The sequence below is a fragment of the Oncorhynchus clarkii genome, chromosome 4, assembly GCF_045791955.1.
Source record: "Oncorhynchus clarkii lewisi isolate Uvic-CL-2024 chromosome 4, UVic_Ocla_1.0, whole genome shotgun sequence".
NCBI lineage: Eukaryota > Metazoa > Chordata > Actinopteri > Salmoniformes > Salmonidae > Oncorhynchus > Oncorhynchus clarkii.
The window spans coordinates 18,537,230-18,555,692 of NC_092150.1; the positions used below are offsets into that span (position 1 = coordinate 18,537,230).

Below are 18,463 nucleotides of genomic sequence, written 5' to 3' on the forward strand. Positions count from 1 at the left end.
ACAAAAGGCTAAGCTTGAGAGATAGCATATTTATTTCATTTCATTTGCGATTTTCATGAATAGTTAACGTTGCGTTATGGTAATGAGCTTAGGTCTATAAATAGAATCCCGGATCCGGGTTTGGTCGTCGCAACAGGTTAAAGGGATACTGTGGGATTCTGTATTTAACTCCTTTTTGGGGGTATGCACAAAACTACCTTTATACTTCCATAAATGTTATCTTCAGACGAGTCCTGTGACACTTGGAGAACCCCATTGTGATCGTGAGAATCTCCCCTTTCGCCTCCCGGGTGGCGCAGTGGTTAAGGGTGCTGTACTGCAGCGTCAGTTGTGCCATCAGAGACTCTGAGTTCGTGCCCAGGCTCTGTCGTAAACGGCCGCGACCGGGAGGTCCGTGGGGCGACGCACAATTGGCCTAGCGTCGCCGTGTTAGGGAGGGGTTGGCCGGTAGGGATGTCCTTGTCTCATCGCGCACCAGTGACTCCTGTCGGGCGCAGTGCGCGTTAACCATGGTTGCCAGGTGCACGGTGTTTCCTCCGACACATTGGTGCGGCTGGCTTCCGGGTTGGATGCGCGCTGTGTTAAGAAGCAGTGCGGCTTGGTTGGGTTGTGTATTGGAGGACGCATGACTTTCAACCTTTGTCTCTCCCGAGCCCGTATGGGAGTTGTAGCGATGAGACAAGATAGTAGCTACTAAAACAATTGGATACCACGAAGTTGGGGAGAAAACGGGGTAAAATTCAAAATAAATAAATAAATAAATAGAGAATCTCCCCTTTCCACAGTGGGGTCACATTAGTTTGTAGCCCAAATGCAAATAACAGAAGTTGGCACATCGACGGTACCGACGTCAGACAAGTCCCCTGACACTTGGGAGGGCCGTAGAGCAAAACTGAGAACACCATCGTGAGAGTGTCCTCTTTCCATGGTTTCTAGGTCAAACTGTTCAGACGCTACAGACGTTTTCGTAAGAAGACCGATTTTTGGATATCTCATGGTCTGACAAACACCATTCTAGCTCTGCCACCTTGTTATGTCATTTAGATTGATGCAGTGGTGTGTCAATCGACTCTAGGGGGTTGAGGTGTTTTTCTACCCAGAGGCAGATGAATATGCAGTACATACCCCTTTCTATCACGAAAGCAATGATGTCCGATGTTAAGAAAAACAGTGTTCGTTGTGGCAGTTTCACCAAGTACTGATTCCAGCTTTAAGCTAATAGATATTACACGTTACAAAATGAATAGAAGTGTGAGGTGTTTACCCTGTGGTCTGGTGGGGTCCAGGCTGTTTGGCAGGAGAGGCTGTGACCCTGGGACTCCCACAGGGGGCTGAGAGACAAAGGGTAAGAGACAGAGGAACATTAACACAGAGCATTCAACTCCCTGACAATGTACTACTCACATGTAAGACACATACTTCTAGTAGAGAACACCTTTTGTTTTGGGGGGGGGGGTACTTTACCTGATTTGGCATGCGGAGTGAGGGGCGAGGTCCACCTGGGTACCTTGGGGACATGAAAGGCTGTGGGGAGGAGGACAGATGTCAACGTCAGTCTTATCCATCATGTTACTGTACGACTTTCAGCTGTCAGCAGGGGGAACCATTGTGCTGGAGAAAGTGAGCTTTGTTTGCATTCTACACAAGGCAAAGGTTGTGTCTGAACAATAGTCTGAACAACAGTCTGAACAATAGTCCTCAGATGCTGAAGACTAATAGAACAGAATAGAACAGGGGAAATAAAGAGGGAAGATAAAGAGATAGGGGGGAAGAGATGGAGAGAGAGAAAGGTGGAGTAGAGGATGGGCGTGGGTGATGTCAGCATGTTGAATGAGGGAACTGTAGAGGATGAGGGATGAGGATGGGAGGGTGTGTGCAGGAGGGTAGTGGAAGAATACACATCTATATCGTTTTTTACACATGCACACACCCCCACACACACACACACACAACTGACTGTATTGATCAATTGTCCAACAGAGCTACCAGACAACATTTTGACAGTGTGATAGAACCACAGAAAATATCTCAGTGTATCTAAAGGCGTCAACATGCTTCAGTTCGGCTGGCGCCTAGCCGAGTTGTGCTCGCATACTCCTTTAAAAAGACCTTGGCTTGAAGAACAAGAAAAAAGCAGCAATAGTACCGTTTGTCCATTTTAAGACACCGTAGCCAGTATACCCTTCCACAAAATAGTCTGACTTAATCTAAGATAATTCAAGAAATCTGTCATTCATTTTGATGTTTTTGCCAACGAGATCTTAGACGCGCAATTTGACATCTAAATAAGGTGTTTGGTTCAGTATATCTCAAGTGAAAAAACATGCAGGAGTACAGGCACTTCATTCAAGAATTCCTACTGTTGAATAATGTCCGATGAGGGGGCGTAGACTTCGGCTACTGACTTCAGCTTGCCTCGAGAAAAAATCCAAGACGTCACAAAATGTTGTCATAATATGTGCATGGACTGTTCTGAACTGTTTAGGCTGAGAAGTATTCGGACGCCTTAACAAAAAAAAGTTGTATCTAAAAAATACTTTCATTAATCAAGGGAAAACAAAATATAATAATCATTAAGAGCTCAACTAACCAGTGTTATTGACAATGACATAACACACAAATGATCATGCTATGAGAGATGTGTACGGTCAGGCGAAACATGACGCCATGACAACACAGAAACAGGCTTTCAGAGACAATTAAACACAAGGTACTACTTGGTCGAAGGGAGACGAGGCCAGCTGGAGGACAGGTTAAGTAATGACCAGGCCCTGGAGGGAAAGACTGCTATTTCCCCTTCACCCTCTATCGCTCTCCCTCTATCCCTTCCCCTTCTCCCTCCATCTAGCTGTCCTTAATTCTCTCCCCCCCTCTCCCTTCTCTCTCCCCTCTCCAATCCCTCTCTCCTCTCTCCCATCTCTCTCTCCTCTCTCCCCCCCTCTCCCTTCTCTCTCCCCTCTCCAATCCCTCTCTCCTCTCTCCCATCTCTCTCTCCTCTCTCCCATCCCTCTCTCCTCTCTCCCATCCCTCTCTCCTCTCTCCCATCCCTCTCTCCTCTCTCCCATCCCTCTCTCCCCCTCTGCTTTTGTCTAAGCCAAGTTGTGGTGAGTTTGTGTGCGAGCGCTCCACAGTGCAATATTAATGGGACATGAATGGGATATTGATGGGATATGGGATAGTGAGTGCCGGGGTCAGGGAGAGGAGAGAGCATGCCTGCTCTGCTCAGCCTGGCCAGATGCACCCCCACTCTTCCTCTATTCTCTACAGCTGGGCCAACACAGCTGAATTATTTATCCAATCTACAGCGTCATGGCCACTGTCTGTCCACAACTAGAGAGCAGGGCTGTTTGTATGGACATATGTTTTGGGGGGTGGGAGGTGGGTAGGGAGTGTGGGTGAGAGACAAAAAGAGACAGATAAGGGAGGGAGTGCAAAAGAGGAAGAGACCGAGGGAGACAGAGGCCTCTCAGTGTGAAGTGGTCAGGCAGAGAGGAAGAGACCAAGGGAGACAGAGGCCTCTCAGTGTGAAGTGGTCAGGCAGAGAGGAAGAGACTAAGGGAGACAGAGGCCTCTCAGTGTGAAGTGGTCAGGCAGAGAGGAAGAGACTAAGGGAGACAGAGGCCTCTCAGTGTGAAGTGGTCAGGCAGAGATAGTGAGTGAGAAGTGAAAGAGGGAGTGCCTGCCTATGCAGCAAGAGGTGAGGGAGAGGGGGCAAAGCGTGTGTGAGAGAGAAGGGTGTGTGTGAGTGTGTCTTACCTGGCCATGAGGTCCCATCATGGGGTTGTTGGGATTGTGTGGGGGTGGCTGTGCGTGGGGTGACGGCTGGGAGCCGGGAGGTCCCTTTAAGAGAGAAGAGAGAGGGAGATGAGTGACACAGTGAGGCTCGGAGGGCCATGGAGTTGAGCTATCTATAGGTGTTGATGCTCCCTCTACATCTAGCACACATAAAAACACCTGCCCAGGATAGAAGCACTACACAACCTCTGGCTCATGGATCAGCTGTGCTTTTAAACACACTAGACCACTATGGCTAACTGTTTAGAATTCATTCCTATTTCACTGCAGGTGTGTGTACTGTGTCTTTATTCATGAAATGTGTTAAAATAATCAACTTAAACTTAAATATAATATAATTTAATGAATCTCTTAGCAAAACAGTCATACTTAAGTAATTCCCAACTGACAGTGTAGAAAAGGAAATCTTACCACATACAGTAACTATGTACGTAAATACATTACATAAAACATCTAACCTCAGAAATATGTATACCTAGATAACCCATTAAGAAAGCACCTCCTGTTCTCACTTGAACACACAGTATGTAAACCCAATCATACAGAGGAGACCACACACGTTCACAGTCATGTGTTGTTTTATCAGCCAGTCTTTCAGAGCCTCCATGACGCCTGAAGCTCTAAGGTAACCATGCAGTAGCAGCAGACCCCCCCCCCCCCCACCCCCACACACACACACAACGTGCACACCAGTCACGCATGCATACACACCCTGCTGCACTGCTGAAGCCTTCAGGTAATGTAGCAGACTGGTAATCCCCTAATCCTGCCATTTCAAATCTGCAACACCAGACACACACTTGTATGAGCACTAACTAAACACACACACACACACACACACACACACACACACACACACACCTATTTCAACTGAATGTCTGCCCACGGGAGCAGAGACACTTATCTGTCTAACACACTACACATGTCTGCACCTGGCCAGGAGACAATCCTTCTATTTAACACATCTCACTAGAAGATCCAACCTGTCTGATGAAACCTAATTCCCACTAAATCAAACAAACTCTCTTCAGTTCCGACAGACCAAGCAGCAGCAGACACCAGCAGTATCTCCCCTTCTCCTGCTCAACCACCCTGAGAAGCCCTGGCACTGGGGAGAATGGTGGTGCGCTGACAGAGGGGAGAGCAGTGAAACAAAATGTACAAAAATTGAGCTTGAGAATGAAAATAAATAAAACCTCAACTCTAATGCATTCAACTACTTTGTTTTAGCAGTACAACAATGCTTCAGCCCTAAGAGGCAAGCAGCAAGACAACCAATGCTGACTTAGAGGTGTACAGTGTTAGAGGTATATGTACCCACTAAGTCATCATCGTCCTCCTCGGCCACCTCATGTACAGGCCTCTCCAAGTGAGTGCCGTGTTGATAAGGCACATAGCTATGGACTTATGAGGAGCTCTTGTGATTAAGTGTTTCCAGCGAGAGTTTAACATGAGGTTTTTACAAGTGTGTGTTGTATATAAAACCCACTTACTATAGCAGCCTAATGCTTTCATTTACAATTCTAACCTAGAGAAGAGAAAAAATATGACATTTTTTAACAGTAACAAATATGACTGCAGCTGTAGAGTTCTGTATCTGAGTAAGTGTTATGAAAAAGACAGATGTCACAAGTCATGATAGTAGACTAGGTGAAAAATATGTTGATATATCGTTAAACAAGACAATTACCCTAACTGCACCTGTAAGTGGCTCTAGATAAGAGCGTCTGCTAAATGACTAAAATGTCAAATGTAAATAGTAGCGTTGCGGCAATGGTTGAGCATGGGGCCGAGGTAGCTAGCAGCTTTTTGGATGGTGGTCAACACCAGCTGCACTACCTGGCCTCCCAACAGTTTAAAGTGGTGGACTGTCGCTGTAGCGGTGGACTGTGTGTGTGTGTCTGTACGGGTGCGTCTGTACAGGGGAAGAAGGGGTTGGGGGGGTGGGGGTTAAATGAAGCAATTAATAAAATCATTTTCTACACAGCTAAGGAGATAACAGCTTGGCAACGTACCACAAACCCATCAACAAAAGCCACCCAATGTACTCCCAGACTCACCCTCCCCAGATCTGCTTTAGGAACAACACAACAACTCTGCTGCTTTCCCTGAAAAGGCAGTAACTGAACACAGATTGGATGGCAATACTGAGCCAGTCATGTGTGTATGCATATACAGTACTTCTCCATCTCCACTAGAGGGCAGTGCAGATCTACCATAGACAGGCCCGAACACAAAAGGCAAACTGAAACACAACAAACAAAGCCTGGTTGAACAACAGCACAACGCACACTCATTGTCATTCCTTTCTACATTCCAGCAGCAGTGCTACAGGCTCATGTCATGGCAACCTGTCAGCTCAGTGAGGAGAGACTGCTATGAGGGTTTGCTCCCCGAGGAGACTGAAGAATAGTGCGCTGATTTAGCGTGTTACTATGGTATGAAGCCGTGAGTCACTGTCGTGTATCTGTGATTCCTGCCACAGTGGTCAGGAATGTCAGTCTTCGTTTCAGTGGCAGACCTGGAATAGGCTCTGCAATGGTTGAACATAAACTAGAATCCTGAATCAACAGCTCAAGAGTCTTCGTCATTAGAATCCAAACCAGGTTTAGTTGAACCACTCGTACAATATGCTACTGCCAGACTAGGCTACAGAGAGACAGTTGACAGCGTGAACAACAGACTGGGACTGGAGAGAGAGAAAGAGTTGGCCCAGGAATGCCAATACTCCTTTTCCAGTGGTCCTATTCACATATCACTTCTACCAGGCATTCTCAAACTTTAACCCATAGGATCCAGTCTAACCTTCTACCATAGAGACCAAGACATGTTCAAACACAATGGGTAGTCAATCAACCCAACAGAGTTCAAATCAAATCATAGAAAATATTATTAAAATCACATGCTTCGTAAACAACAGGTGTAGACTAACAGTGAAATGCTTACTGGATGGCAGGGAACTCGACCCCAGTGATGTACTGGGCTGTACGCACTACTCTCTGTAGCGCCTTGCCAAACAGTAGCCATACCAAGTTCTGAAGAAACCAGTCAAGATGCTCTTAATGGTGCAACTGTATAACTTTTTGAGGATCGGAGGGCCCATGCCAAATCTTTGCATCCTCCGGAGGGGGAATAGGCATTGTTGTGCCCTCTTCATGACTGCCTTGTGTGTGTGTGGACCATAATAGATCCAGAGTGATATGGACACAGAAGCTCTCGACCCGTTCCACTACAGCTCTGTTGATGTGAATGGTGGCGTGCTCGGCCCTCCATTTCCTGTTGTCCACAATCAGCTCCTAGTCATGTGTGAACAGGGAGTACAGGAGGGGACTAAGCATGCACCTCTGAGGGGCCCCCGTGTTGAGGGAAAGGGGGATATCTAGTCAGTTGTACAACCGAATGCATTCAACCAAAATGTGTCTTCCGCATTTAACCCAACCCCTCTGAATCAAGTAGCGTGGCAGATGTGTTGTTGCCTACCCTCACCACATGGGGGAGGCTCGTCAGGAAGTCCAGGATCCAGTTGCAGAGGGAGGTGTTTAATCACAGGGTCCTTAGCTTAGTGATGAGCCTGGAGGGCACTACTGGTGTTGAAAGCTGAGCTGTTGTCAGTGAACAGCATTCTCACATTGGTGTTCCTCTTGTCCAGGTGGGAAAGGGCAGAGTGGAGTGCAATAGTGGTTGCGTCATCTGTGGATGATTCTCTAGAAGAGAGTAGCTACTACACCCAAGCTAGACATTATCACCTATCAGTACCTTGACTCTTAAGACTCACCTGACCAACAAACTCAGCCCCAGGCGACATAACTACGATACGCACCAACGGTGATCCAATTTTAGATGACAGTTAGCTAGCTGTCTCTGACTATGGAGACACATTCCTGTAACAGTGCATATACTGTAGATTAGAAACCAGCTCTGTTCTATTTATGACCACGGTTTACGGCTTTAAGAGTATGGTTTGAAATAACAATGGATTGACATAGGAGCGGCAGGTAGCCTAGCAGTTACGAGCGTTGGGCCAGTAACCGAAAAGACTCTGGTTCCAATCCCTGAGCCGACTACGTGAAAAATCTGTTGTGCCCTTGAGCAAGGCACTGAACACGAATTGCTCTGGATAATTTTGGGGCTTCCGAGTGGAGCAGTGGTCTAAGCCACTGCATCTCAGTGTTAGAGGCATCACTACAGACCCTGGTTTGATTCCAGGCTGTATCACAGCCGTCCGTGATTGGGAGTCCCAATGTCGGCGCACAATTTGCCCAGTGTCGTTTGGCCGGCGTAGGCCTTCATTGTAAATAATAAAACTGACTTGCCTAGTTAAATAAAGGTTAAATATATATATTTTTTAAAAATGTAAAACCTAATAATTTAATAATGTTTTCTGCTAACCTCACTGGGGTAGCCTGCTGTTACTGTGTACCAGCAGTCTCCTAGTCCTCCACTCTCCTAGTGTGCGTTGGGCCTGCCCTTCCCAGTGAAGTTTTGCCGTGAGGATTATTAAGCGGGCCGACCCCTGCTATATCAGGGAGAATCGCAGATCCGGGCCAGATGCCAACACACAGGCTTTGTGGTCCTCCTTCCCCAAACTCTCCCTCCTTCCTTCCCTTCCTCCCTCCCCTCCACTGCAGGACCCTGATGTGAGCCCTGGCCTATGAGGTACAGATTAGGGGAGTCTCTCGGGGCTGCTCTCGGGGCTACCCCATCAGTGCTGGGGTCACCTATGTTAATTACCCCTCTCCTCTGAATTTGGGAGGGCTGCTGGAACACACGCCACTCGCTACTATTGTACAAACACGCATACACCGCCATGCATGCATGCACACACACACACACACACACACACACACACACACACACACACACACACACACACACACAGCCATGTACAGGCACAACCACGTACACACACACACACACACACACACACAGCCACATATACACACATGCACACGCACACACACACTCATGCATACACACACATTCATGCACGCACACACACAAACTCATGCACACACATACACAGCCATGCACACACACAGCCACGCACACACTCACAGCCAAGCACACCAGCACACAGCCAAGCACACCAACACACACACACAGCCACGCACACAGCCACGCACAAGCACACACACACACACACACACACACACACAGCCTTGAACAAACACACACAGCCTTGCACACACACAGCCATGCACACGCTCACAGCCACGCACATACACAGCCACATACACACAGCCACGTACACACACAACCACGTAGACAACCACGCGCACACACAGCCATGCACACCAACACACATAGCCAAGCACACAAACACACACGCACACACACACACAGCCATGCACACACACACACACAGCCATGCACACACACACACACAGCCATGCACACACACACACACACAGCCACGCACACATAGCCATGCACGCACAGCGACGCACACAGCCACGCACGCACAGCAACACACACAGCCACGCACACAGCCATGCACACGGACACAGAGTCATGCACACGCACCCACACCGCCATGCACACACACACAGCCACACACACAGCCACACACACACACAGCCATGCACACGCTCACAGCCACGCACACACACAGCCACATACACGCACACACACAGCCACATACACGCACACACACAGCCACATACACGCACAGCCACGTAGACAACCACGCACACACACACACACAGCCATGCACACCAACACACATAGCCAAGCACACAAACACGCACACACACACAGCCATGCAGACACACACACAGCCATGCACACACATACACACAACCACGCACACACACACACACACACAGCCACGCACACACAGCCATGCACACGCACGCACACAGCCACACACACAATCATGCACACAGCCACGCAAAAGCACAGCAACGCACACAGCCACGCACACACAGCCACGCACACCGCCACGCACTCATGCACACAGCCACGCAAAAGCACACACAGCCATGCACAAGCAAACACACACACACACACACACACACACACAGCCATGTACACATACACACACATACACAGCCACACACAGCCATGCACACACACACACACACACACACACACACACACACACACACAGCCATGCACACATACACAAACATACACAGCCACACACACCAGCACAGCCATGCACACGCACACAGCCACATACACGCACACACACACAGCCACGTACACGCACAGCCACATACACACACACAGCCATGCACACACACACCAACACACACACAGCCATGCACACCAACACACACGCACACACACAGCCATGCACACACACAGCCTTGCACACACACTCACACACACACACACGCACACACACACAGCCACGCACGCACAGCCACACACACACACACACGCAGCCATGCACACACAGCCATGCACACGCACACACAGCCACGTACACACACACAGCCACTCACACAGCCACGCACACACACACAGCCACGCACGCACGCACAGCCACACACACACACGCAGCCATGCACACACAGCCATGCACAAGCACACACAGCCATACACACAGACACATACACAGCCATACACACACAGACACACTGCCAGTCACACACACTGCCACTCACACACATACACACAAACACTACCACTCACACACACACACAGCCTTGCACACACACACACACACAGCCTTGCACAAACACAAACACGCACACAGACTTGAACCAACACACACGCACACACACACACACACACACACACACACACACACACACACACACTACCACTCACACACACACACAGCCATGCACACACACACACACACACACAGCCTTGCACAAACACACACACGCACACAGACTTGAACCAACACACACGCACACACACAGCCTTGCACACACACACACACACACAGCCTTGCACAAACACACACACGCACACAGACTTGAACCAACACACACGCACACGCACACGCACACACGCACACACACACACAGCCTTGCACAAACACACACACACACAGCCTTGCACACACACACACACACAGCCTTGCACACACACACACACAGCCATGCACACACACATACACAGCCACGCACACACACACACACGCACAGCCATGCACACGCACACGCAGCCACATACACGCACACACACACACAGCCACATACACACACACAGCCACGTACACACACACACACCACACACACACACACAGCCACGTACACGCACAGCCACGTACACACACACACGCACAGCCACGCACAGCCACGTACACGTACACAGCCACGTACACACACAGCCATGCACATACACACAGCCACACAGCCATGCACACACACAGCCTTGCACACACACAGCCACGCATGCACAGCCACGCACACACACATGCAGCCATGCACACACAGCCATGTACACACACACAGCCACTCACAGAGCCATGCACACACACACACACACACACACACACACACACACACACACACACACACACACACACACACACACACACACACACACACACACACACACACAGCCACACACACACAGTACTGTACAACCTTGCAAGCACATGCAAAAACTCTGATTTATGCACAACTTTTTAATACTTTTTCTTGTACTTTTTTCCCTGACAGAAAGAAACACACACACACCAACACACACACAGCCATGCACACCAACACACACGCACACACACAGCCATGCACACACACAGCCTTGCACACACACTCACACACACACACACAGCCACGCACGCACAGCCACACACACACACACGCAGCCATGCACACACAGCCATGCACACGCACACACAGCCACGTACACACACACAGCCACTCACACAGCCACGCACACACACACAGCCACGCACGCACGCACAGCCACACACACACACGCAGCCATGCACACACAGCCATGCACAAGCACACACAGCCATGCACGCACACACAGCCATACACACAGACACACACACAGCCATACACACACAGACACACTGCCAGTCACACACACTGCCACTCACACACATACACACAAACACTACCACTCACAGACACACACAGCCTTGCACACACACACACACAGCCTTGCACAAACACACACACGCACACAGACTTGAACCAACACACACGCACAAACACACACACACACACACACACACACACACACACACACACACACACACACACACACAGCCTTGCACAAACACACACACGCACACAGACTTGAACCAACACACACGCACACACATAGCCTTGCACACACACACACACACAGCCTTGCACAAACACACACACGCACACAGACTTGAACCAACACACACGCACACGCACACACACACACACAGCCTTGCACAAACACACACACACACACAGCCTTGCACACACACACACACACAGCCTTGCACACACACACACACACAGCCATGCACACACACATACACAGCCACGCACACACACACACACGCACAGCCATGCACACGCACACGCAGCCACATACACGCACACACACACACAGCCACATACACACACACAGCCACGTACACACACACACACACACACACACAGCCACGTACACGCACAGCCACGTACACACACACACACACACACGCACAGCCACGCACAGCCACGTACACGTACACAGCCACGTACACACACAGCCATGCACATACACACAGCCACACAGCCATGCACACACACAGCCTTGCACACACACAGCCACGCATGCACAGCCACGCACACACACATGCAGCCATGCACACACAGCCATGTACACACACACAGCCACTCACAGAGCCATGCACACACACACACACACACACACACACACACACACACACACACACACACACACACACACACACACACACACACACACACACACACACACACACACACACACACACACACACACACACACAGCCACAGCCACACACACACAGTACTGTACAACCTTGCAAGCACATGCAAAAACTCTGATTTATGCACAACTTTTTAATACTTTTTCTTGTACTTTTTTCCCTGACAGAAAGAAACAGACAAGTCAGCTGAGGAGAGAGAGAAAGAAGCAGGAATATTGAGGAATGATGGGTGATGGTGTAAAAAGTGAGGAAGGTAGCTGATTCCTGCATGGAGGAGAGATTAGCAGAAGAAAGAGGGGGCAGAGGCAGAAGTCACTGTGTTGTTGTTGTGTGTGTGTGTGTGTGTGTGTGTGTGTGTGTGTGCGTGAGATGTTGAGAGAGTGAGACAGAGAGTGAGTAAGAGATAGAGAACAAAAGTGAATGAGAGAAAGATAGCAAGCACATGAAGGAGGGGGGAGAGGAGGAAGGTCATTAGTAAAGAGAAGACAGAGCTTGTCCATAACAGTGAAGGGGTTATCATTTTTCAGAACACACCACAGCTCTGCTGGAGAAACCTCTACAGAGGGCTAAGCTTGGATAACAAATACAGTAGTGGAAACAGAACACATGATTAGTAAGATCTGACTGTGCATAGACAACAGACTAAATGACTCCGAGGGGCAGTCTGTCAGAGAGCTCAGTCTGTGTGTGTGTGTGTGTGTGTGTGTGTCTACAGTACACCATTGTAAAACGATGCCAAGGGAATAACTGGTGTCATCTTTGCTCCATACTTTACTACTACACACTGATCCAGCGTGCTTGTGTGTGTGTGTGTGTGTGTGTGTAGGCTTTTGTTTCACCCCCCCTCCCCCACCCCACTATCTTTTGCCTGACTGGCCGCTGAGCAGGGAGGCAATTGCTGCAGTGGAGAACAGTGGAGTAAGACTTCCCTTCTCTCACTCCCTCCCTCTACTTATCCATCTCTGCCTCTTCCTCCCTCTCTGCCCCATCTCTCTTCTCTCTCCCAGTCCCTCTCTTTCTCAGTCATTCCCTCATATCTGCCTCTTCTCTCTCTCCATCTTTCAGTCCCTCTCGGCCTCTTCTCTCTCTCCCTCTCCCCCCTCTCTCTGTCACACACGCTCATGGCTAACAGGACCAACAGAAGACAGTACAACAGCCAGCCCCGCAAAAACATACACTGGACAAAAACCCACACACTGGACAAAAGTCCACACACTGGACAAAAAACCCACACACTGGACAAAAACCCACACACTGGACAAAAGTCCACACACTGGACAAAAAACCCACACACTGGACAAACACCCACACACTGGACAAAAACCCACACACTGGACAAAAACCCACACACTGGACAAAACTGGAAACCATATTTGCAGTAGCTTCATGACATTTGATCAACAAGAGTATATTTTCAGGATACAGTATGTTTAAACGACGGTGTGTGTGTAGTCAGATAGGGTGCGCACCCCCATCATCAGGTGACCTCCCTAGCTTCCCAGACAGCCATCAGACAGCAGTGATGACAGGAGGAATTAGCAGAGTAACACAACCCAGAGAAAAACCTCCCTCCCATCCCAACCTCCCTGTCCCTGGCCAGCCAGACCTAGTCTACTGCAAGCGAGCGAGAGATCTTACTTGAAAGAAGCCCGGGGGCATGGGTCCACCAGGCATGCCATCGTTGGGGGGCATGTTACCCATCACCGGACTAGGGGCAGCAGCTGCACTCTGCAAAACACAAAGTAAACACACACACACACTTAGTACTCTGAAACAAACACGCACACACAAGTCATTCACACTCACTACTCAGAACAACACATATCTTACACATTATACAACACACAAAGGCAATTAAATAAATCTGTCCCTTCACAATAGAGTCTGATGTAGCCTAGTCTCCACTGCTCGGGGTTGTATTCCACATGAGGAAAGACGTGGATTGTTTTGGGTGGTTTTGGCGTTTTCAGACAGAAGAAATGGGTGGAGTATAAGGCGTAACATTATCTGCAACCTGACCGTCTGGCTCAGATTGCTTCTTCTTCGCTGCATTCAGACCATATTAAAAAGACAAGCATCTGTCTCTCTTTATGAATTTGTAAACATTTATGCTGAGTAGAAATACAAAATAAATGAAATATATGTTGTGTGTGCTTTTGTTTGTGTTTGGCTAGCTGTGGTGAAATCTCTCCTAATCAGGGGGTTGAGCCCCCTCCCCCAAGGTATGTAAGGCAGTGGCTGAGTCTGTTGTATGTTTCTCAGGCTGTCTATTCACCAGGCAGCACCCAGTGAAGGGGATTACACAGCTGCCCAGAGCCCTCTCCTCCCCTCTCACCCCATGTAACCAGACCCCCCCCCAGCCATCACAGTGCAAACAGCCCCTCCATCCCTAACCCGCTCGGCCCAGACACTCACTAACGGGCCCTGGGGCCACAGGGCAGGCCGTGTGTGTGTGCAACACACACACACTCACAAAGCGGATAAAAAAAGCTTGATGTGATTGTAAGATAATGGTAGTGGGAAGGTATTTTCATTACATATAGTTGAACCAGTTGCCAGGGAACAGAGGCTATGTAGTTACTGCTTTATTCAGTAGACAAAGAAAATATAGTGACTGCATAAGTGGTGGATTATAAATGTCTTCAAATAGCTTCAAACCTGCCCTATCTGGGCGAGGACCAACTGCTGACCATTTAGTTACCGCTCAACGACTTCTAGTGCATACTATGTATGGGAGGCAGCAGTGTGAATGCTTGGTCATGGAGAGGGGGAGAGGGGATAGAAGAGAGGAGAGAGGGGGAGAGGAAAGAGTGTGACTAAGGGAGGGATGTGATGATAGGAGTGAGGGGAGAGAAAAGAAGAGTGGGAGAGGAGAGAGAGGAGAGTGAGGGGGAGAACAGAATGAATGGAGAGGGCAGAGGGGAGGTGAGTGAGTGATGAGAGGTGGTTAACTGAGTTTGTCAGCATGTACAGTATTTAGTCAATGGCAGCTGTTTGTCCAGTACAGTGGAGCCACCATGTTGGCTGATTGAAAATGGAACCCAAGGCCACACTACTACCATCATGTTACAGTTTTTTACGATTGCTTACACACTAAAATTGAACTTTTCCCACAAATAGCAAAACCTTACACTCAAGGAGCAAAACACAAGGCTAGATTTGCACAACTGTAAGCACATTGTCAACTTCACACTATTTGCAAAACATTTCACACAGTGATTTGCAAAACACTAAACACACTTGTATACATCAGACACAGAGGTATATCATTATATCACTTCCTTGCAATTCCAAAGCACTGACTGTCAAATTACCACACCTATGAGCCAATCTGTTAAACACAGCCATCAGGTGCACAAACACATGACTGCTAAATTGTAGACACACCAATCAGGTTTAAGCACTATAAAAATGCAGCAGGTAGGTTCACCTGCCTTCAACCAAAATGGAAGGAGTCAGAAGAAGAGTGAGGGTGAGAGGAGGAGTACACAGAGGAGGAGAAGGAGTACACAGAGGAGGAGAAGGAGTACACAGAGGAGGAGGTAGAGGAAGAGGCAGAGGCCGAGCCAGAGGCCGAGGAAGACCTGAAGCAGGAGGAGAATGTGCACAAAGAAGAGGACCAAACTTATCAAATGACATTCGTGCAACACTAGTGGACAATGTTGTGACCACGGATTGACGCTGAGGGAGGCTGGACTGAGAGTTCAGCCAAATCTGAGCAGATATACAGTGGCATCTGTCATAAGGACTTTTCAACAGGAAAACAGGTAAAAGATCTGTCTACAGTTACAGTAATCAGCTGCTTATTGTATGCACCATATCAGCACTTGTGATACCCCTTCCTGTGACATTGTACAGTAAGTTACATGTATTATTCTCTACATAGGTTTGAGGGTCGGGAACGACAAGGAGGAAGGGGGCCCATATTCACGCAAGAACAAGAGAGAGAGATAATGAACATGGTTTTGGCCAATAATGCTATCAGGCTCAGAGAACTACAAGCCAACATTATCAGTGACCATGCCATTTTCAATAATGTCCATCAGGTCTCTGTCAACACTGAAAAGACGTCAGGTTCAAATGAAACAGATCTTCTGTTGAATCTGACAATTCATCTTAATGGTTGTACAGTCATCTCAAATAAAACCCTGAAGGACCTCGGCGTTACTCTGGACCCTGATCTCTCTTTTGAAGAACATATCAAGACCATTTCAAGGACAGCTTTTTTCCATCTACATAACATTGCAAAAATCTGAAACTTTCTGTCCAAAAATGATGCAGAAAAATGTATCCATGCTTTTGTCACTTCTAGGTTAGACTACTGCAATGCTCTACTTTCCGGCTACCCGGATTAAGCACTAAATAAACTTCAGTTAGTGCTAAACACTGCTGCTAGAATCTTGACTAGAACCAAAAAAAATTATCATATTACTCCAGTGCTAGCCTCTCTACACTGGCTTCCTGTCAAGGCAACGGCTGATTTCAAGGTTTTACTGCTAACCTACAAAGCATTACATGGGCTTGCTCCTGCCTATCTCTCTGATTTGGTCCTGCCGTACATACCTACACGTACGCTACGGTCACAAGACGCAGGCCTCCTAATTGTCCCTAGAATTTCTAAGCAAACAGCTGGAGGCAGGGCTTTCTCCTATAGAGCTCAATTTTTATGGAATGGTCTGCCTACCCATGTAAGAGACACAAACTCGGTCTCAACCTTTAAGTCTTTACTGAAGACTCATCTCTTCAGTGGGTCATATGATTGAGTGTAGTCTGGCCCAGGAGTGGGAAGGTGAACGGAAAGAGCAACGCTGCTCTGGAGCAACGAACCGCCCTTGCTGTCTCTGCCTGGCTGGTTCCCCTCTTTCCACTGGGATTCTCTGCCTCTAACCCTATTACAGGGGCTGAGTGACTGGCTTACTGGGGCTCTTTCATACCGTCCCTGGGAGGGGTGCGTCACTTGAGTGGGTTGAGTCACTGATGTGATCTTCCTGTCTGGGTTGGCGCCCCCCCTTGGGTTGTGTCGTGGCGGAGATCTTTGTGGGCTATACTCGGCCTTGTCTCAGGATGGTAAGTTGGTGGTTGAAGATATCCCTCTAGTGGTGTGGGGGCTGTGCTTTGGCAAAGTGGGTGGGGTTATATCCTTCCTGTTTGGCCCTGTCCAGGGGTGTCCTCGGATGGGGCCACAGTGTCTCCTGACCCCTCCTGTCTCAGCCTCCAGTATTTATGCTGCAGTAGTTTGTGTTGGGGGGCTAGGGTCAGTTTGTTATATCTGGAGTACTTCTCCTGTCCTATTCGGTGTCCTGTGTGAATTTAAGTGTGCTCTCTCTAATTCTCTCTCTTTCTTTCTTTCTCTCTCTCTCTCGGAGGACCTGAGCCCTAGGACCATGCCGCTGGACTACCTGACATGATGACTCCTTGCTGTCCCCAGTCCACCTGGCCGTGCTGCTGCTCCAGTTTCAACTGTTCTGCCTTATTATTATTATTGGACCATGCTGGTCATTTATGAACATTTGAACATCTTGGCCATGTTCTGTTATAATCTCCACCCGGCACAGGCAGAAGAGGACTGGCCACCCCACATAGCCTGGTTCCTCTCTAGGTTTCTTCCTAGGTTTTGGCCTTTCTAGGGAGTTTTTCCTAGCCACCGTGCTCCTACACCTGCATTGCTTGCTGTTTGGGGTTTTAGGCTGGGTTTCTGTACAGCACTTTGAGATATCAGCTGATGTACGAAGGGCTATATAAATAAATTTGATTTGATTTGAAACAACTTTATCGAGTGCCTTTTTAGCAGAATTCAGAGAGGGTCAAACGGCTGCGGCATGA

The 18,463-nt window shown here is 48.6% G+C and overlaps 1 protein-coding gene across 3 annotated transcripts in view; it reads right to left on the reverse strand.

Moving 5' to 3' along the window:
• The window catches only part of LOC139406550 (single-stranded DNA-binding protein 3-like), a 134,085-nt gene that overhangs the window by 18,584 nt on the left and 97,038 nt on the right, over window positions 1–18,463 (reverse strand). For 2 of the 3 annotated variants that reach the window (XM_071149250.1, XM_071149251.1), the window contains exons 5-8: window positions 14,279–14,368; window positions 3,757–3,840; window positions 1,465–1,524; window positions 1,265–1,331 (exon numbers count right to left, since the gene is read on the reverse strand). In XM_071149250.1, coding sequence (XP_071005351.1) covers window positions 1,265–1,331; window positions 1,465–1,524; window positions 3,757–3,840; window positions 14,279–14,368 — 301 coding nt within the window. The remainder of the gene's footprint in view (window positions 1–1,264; window positions 1,332–1,464; window positions 1,525–3,756; window positions 3,841–14,278; window positions 14,369–18,463) is intronic. The other variant, XM_071149252.1, reaches the window with a different exon arrangement.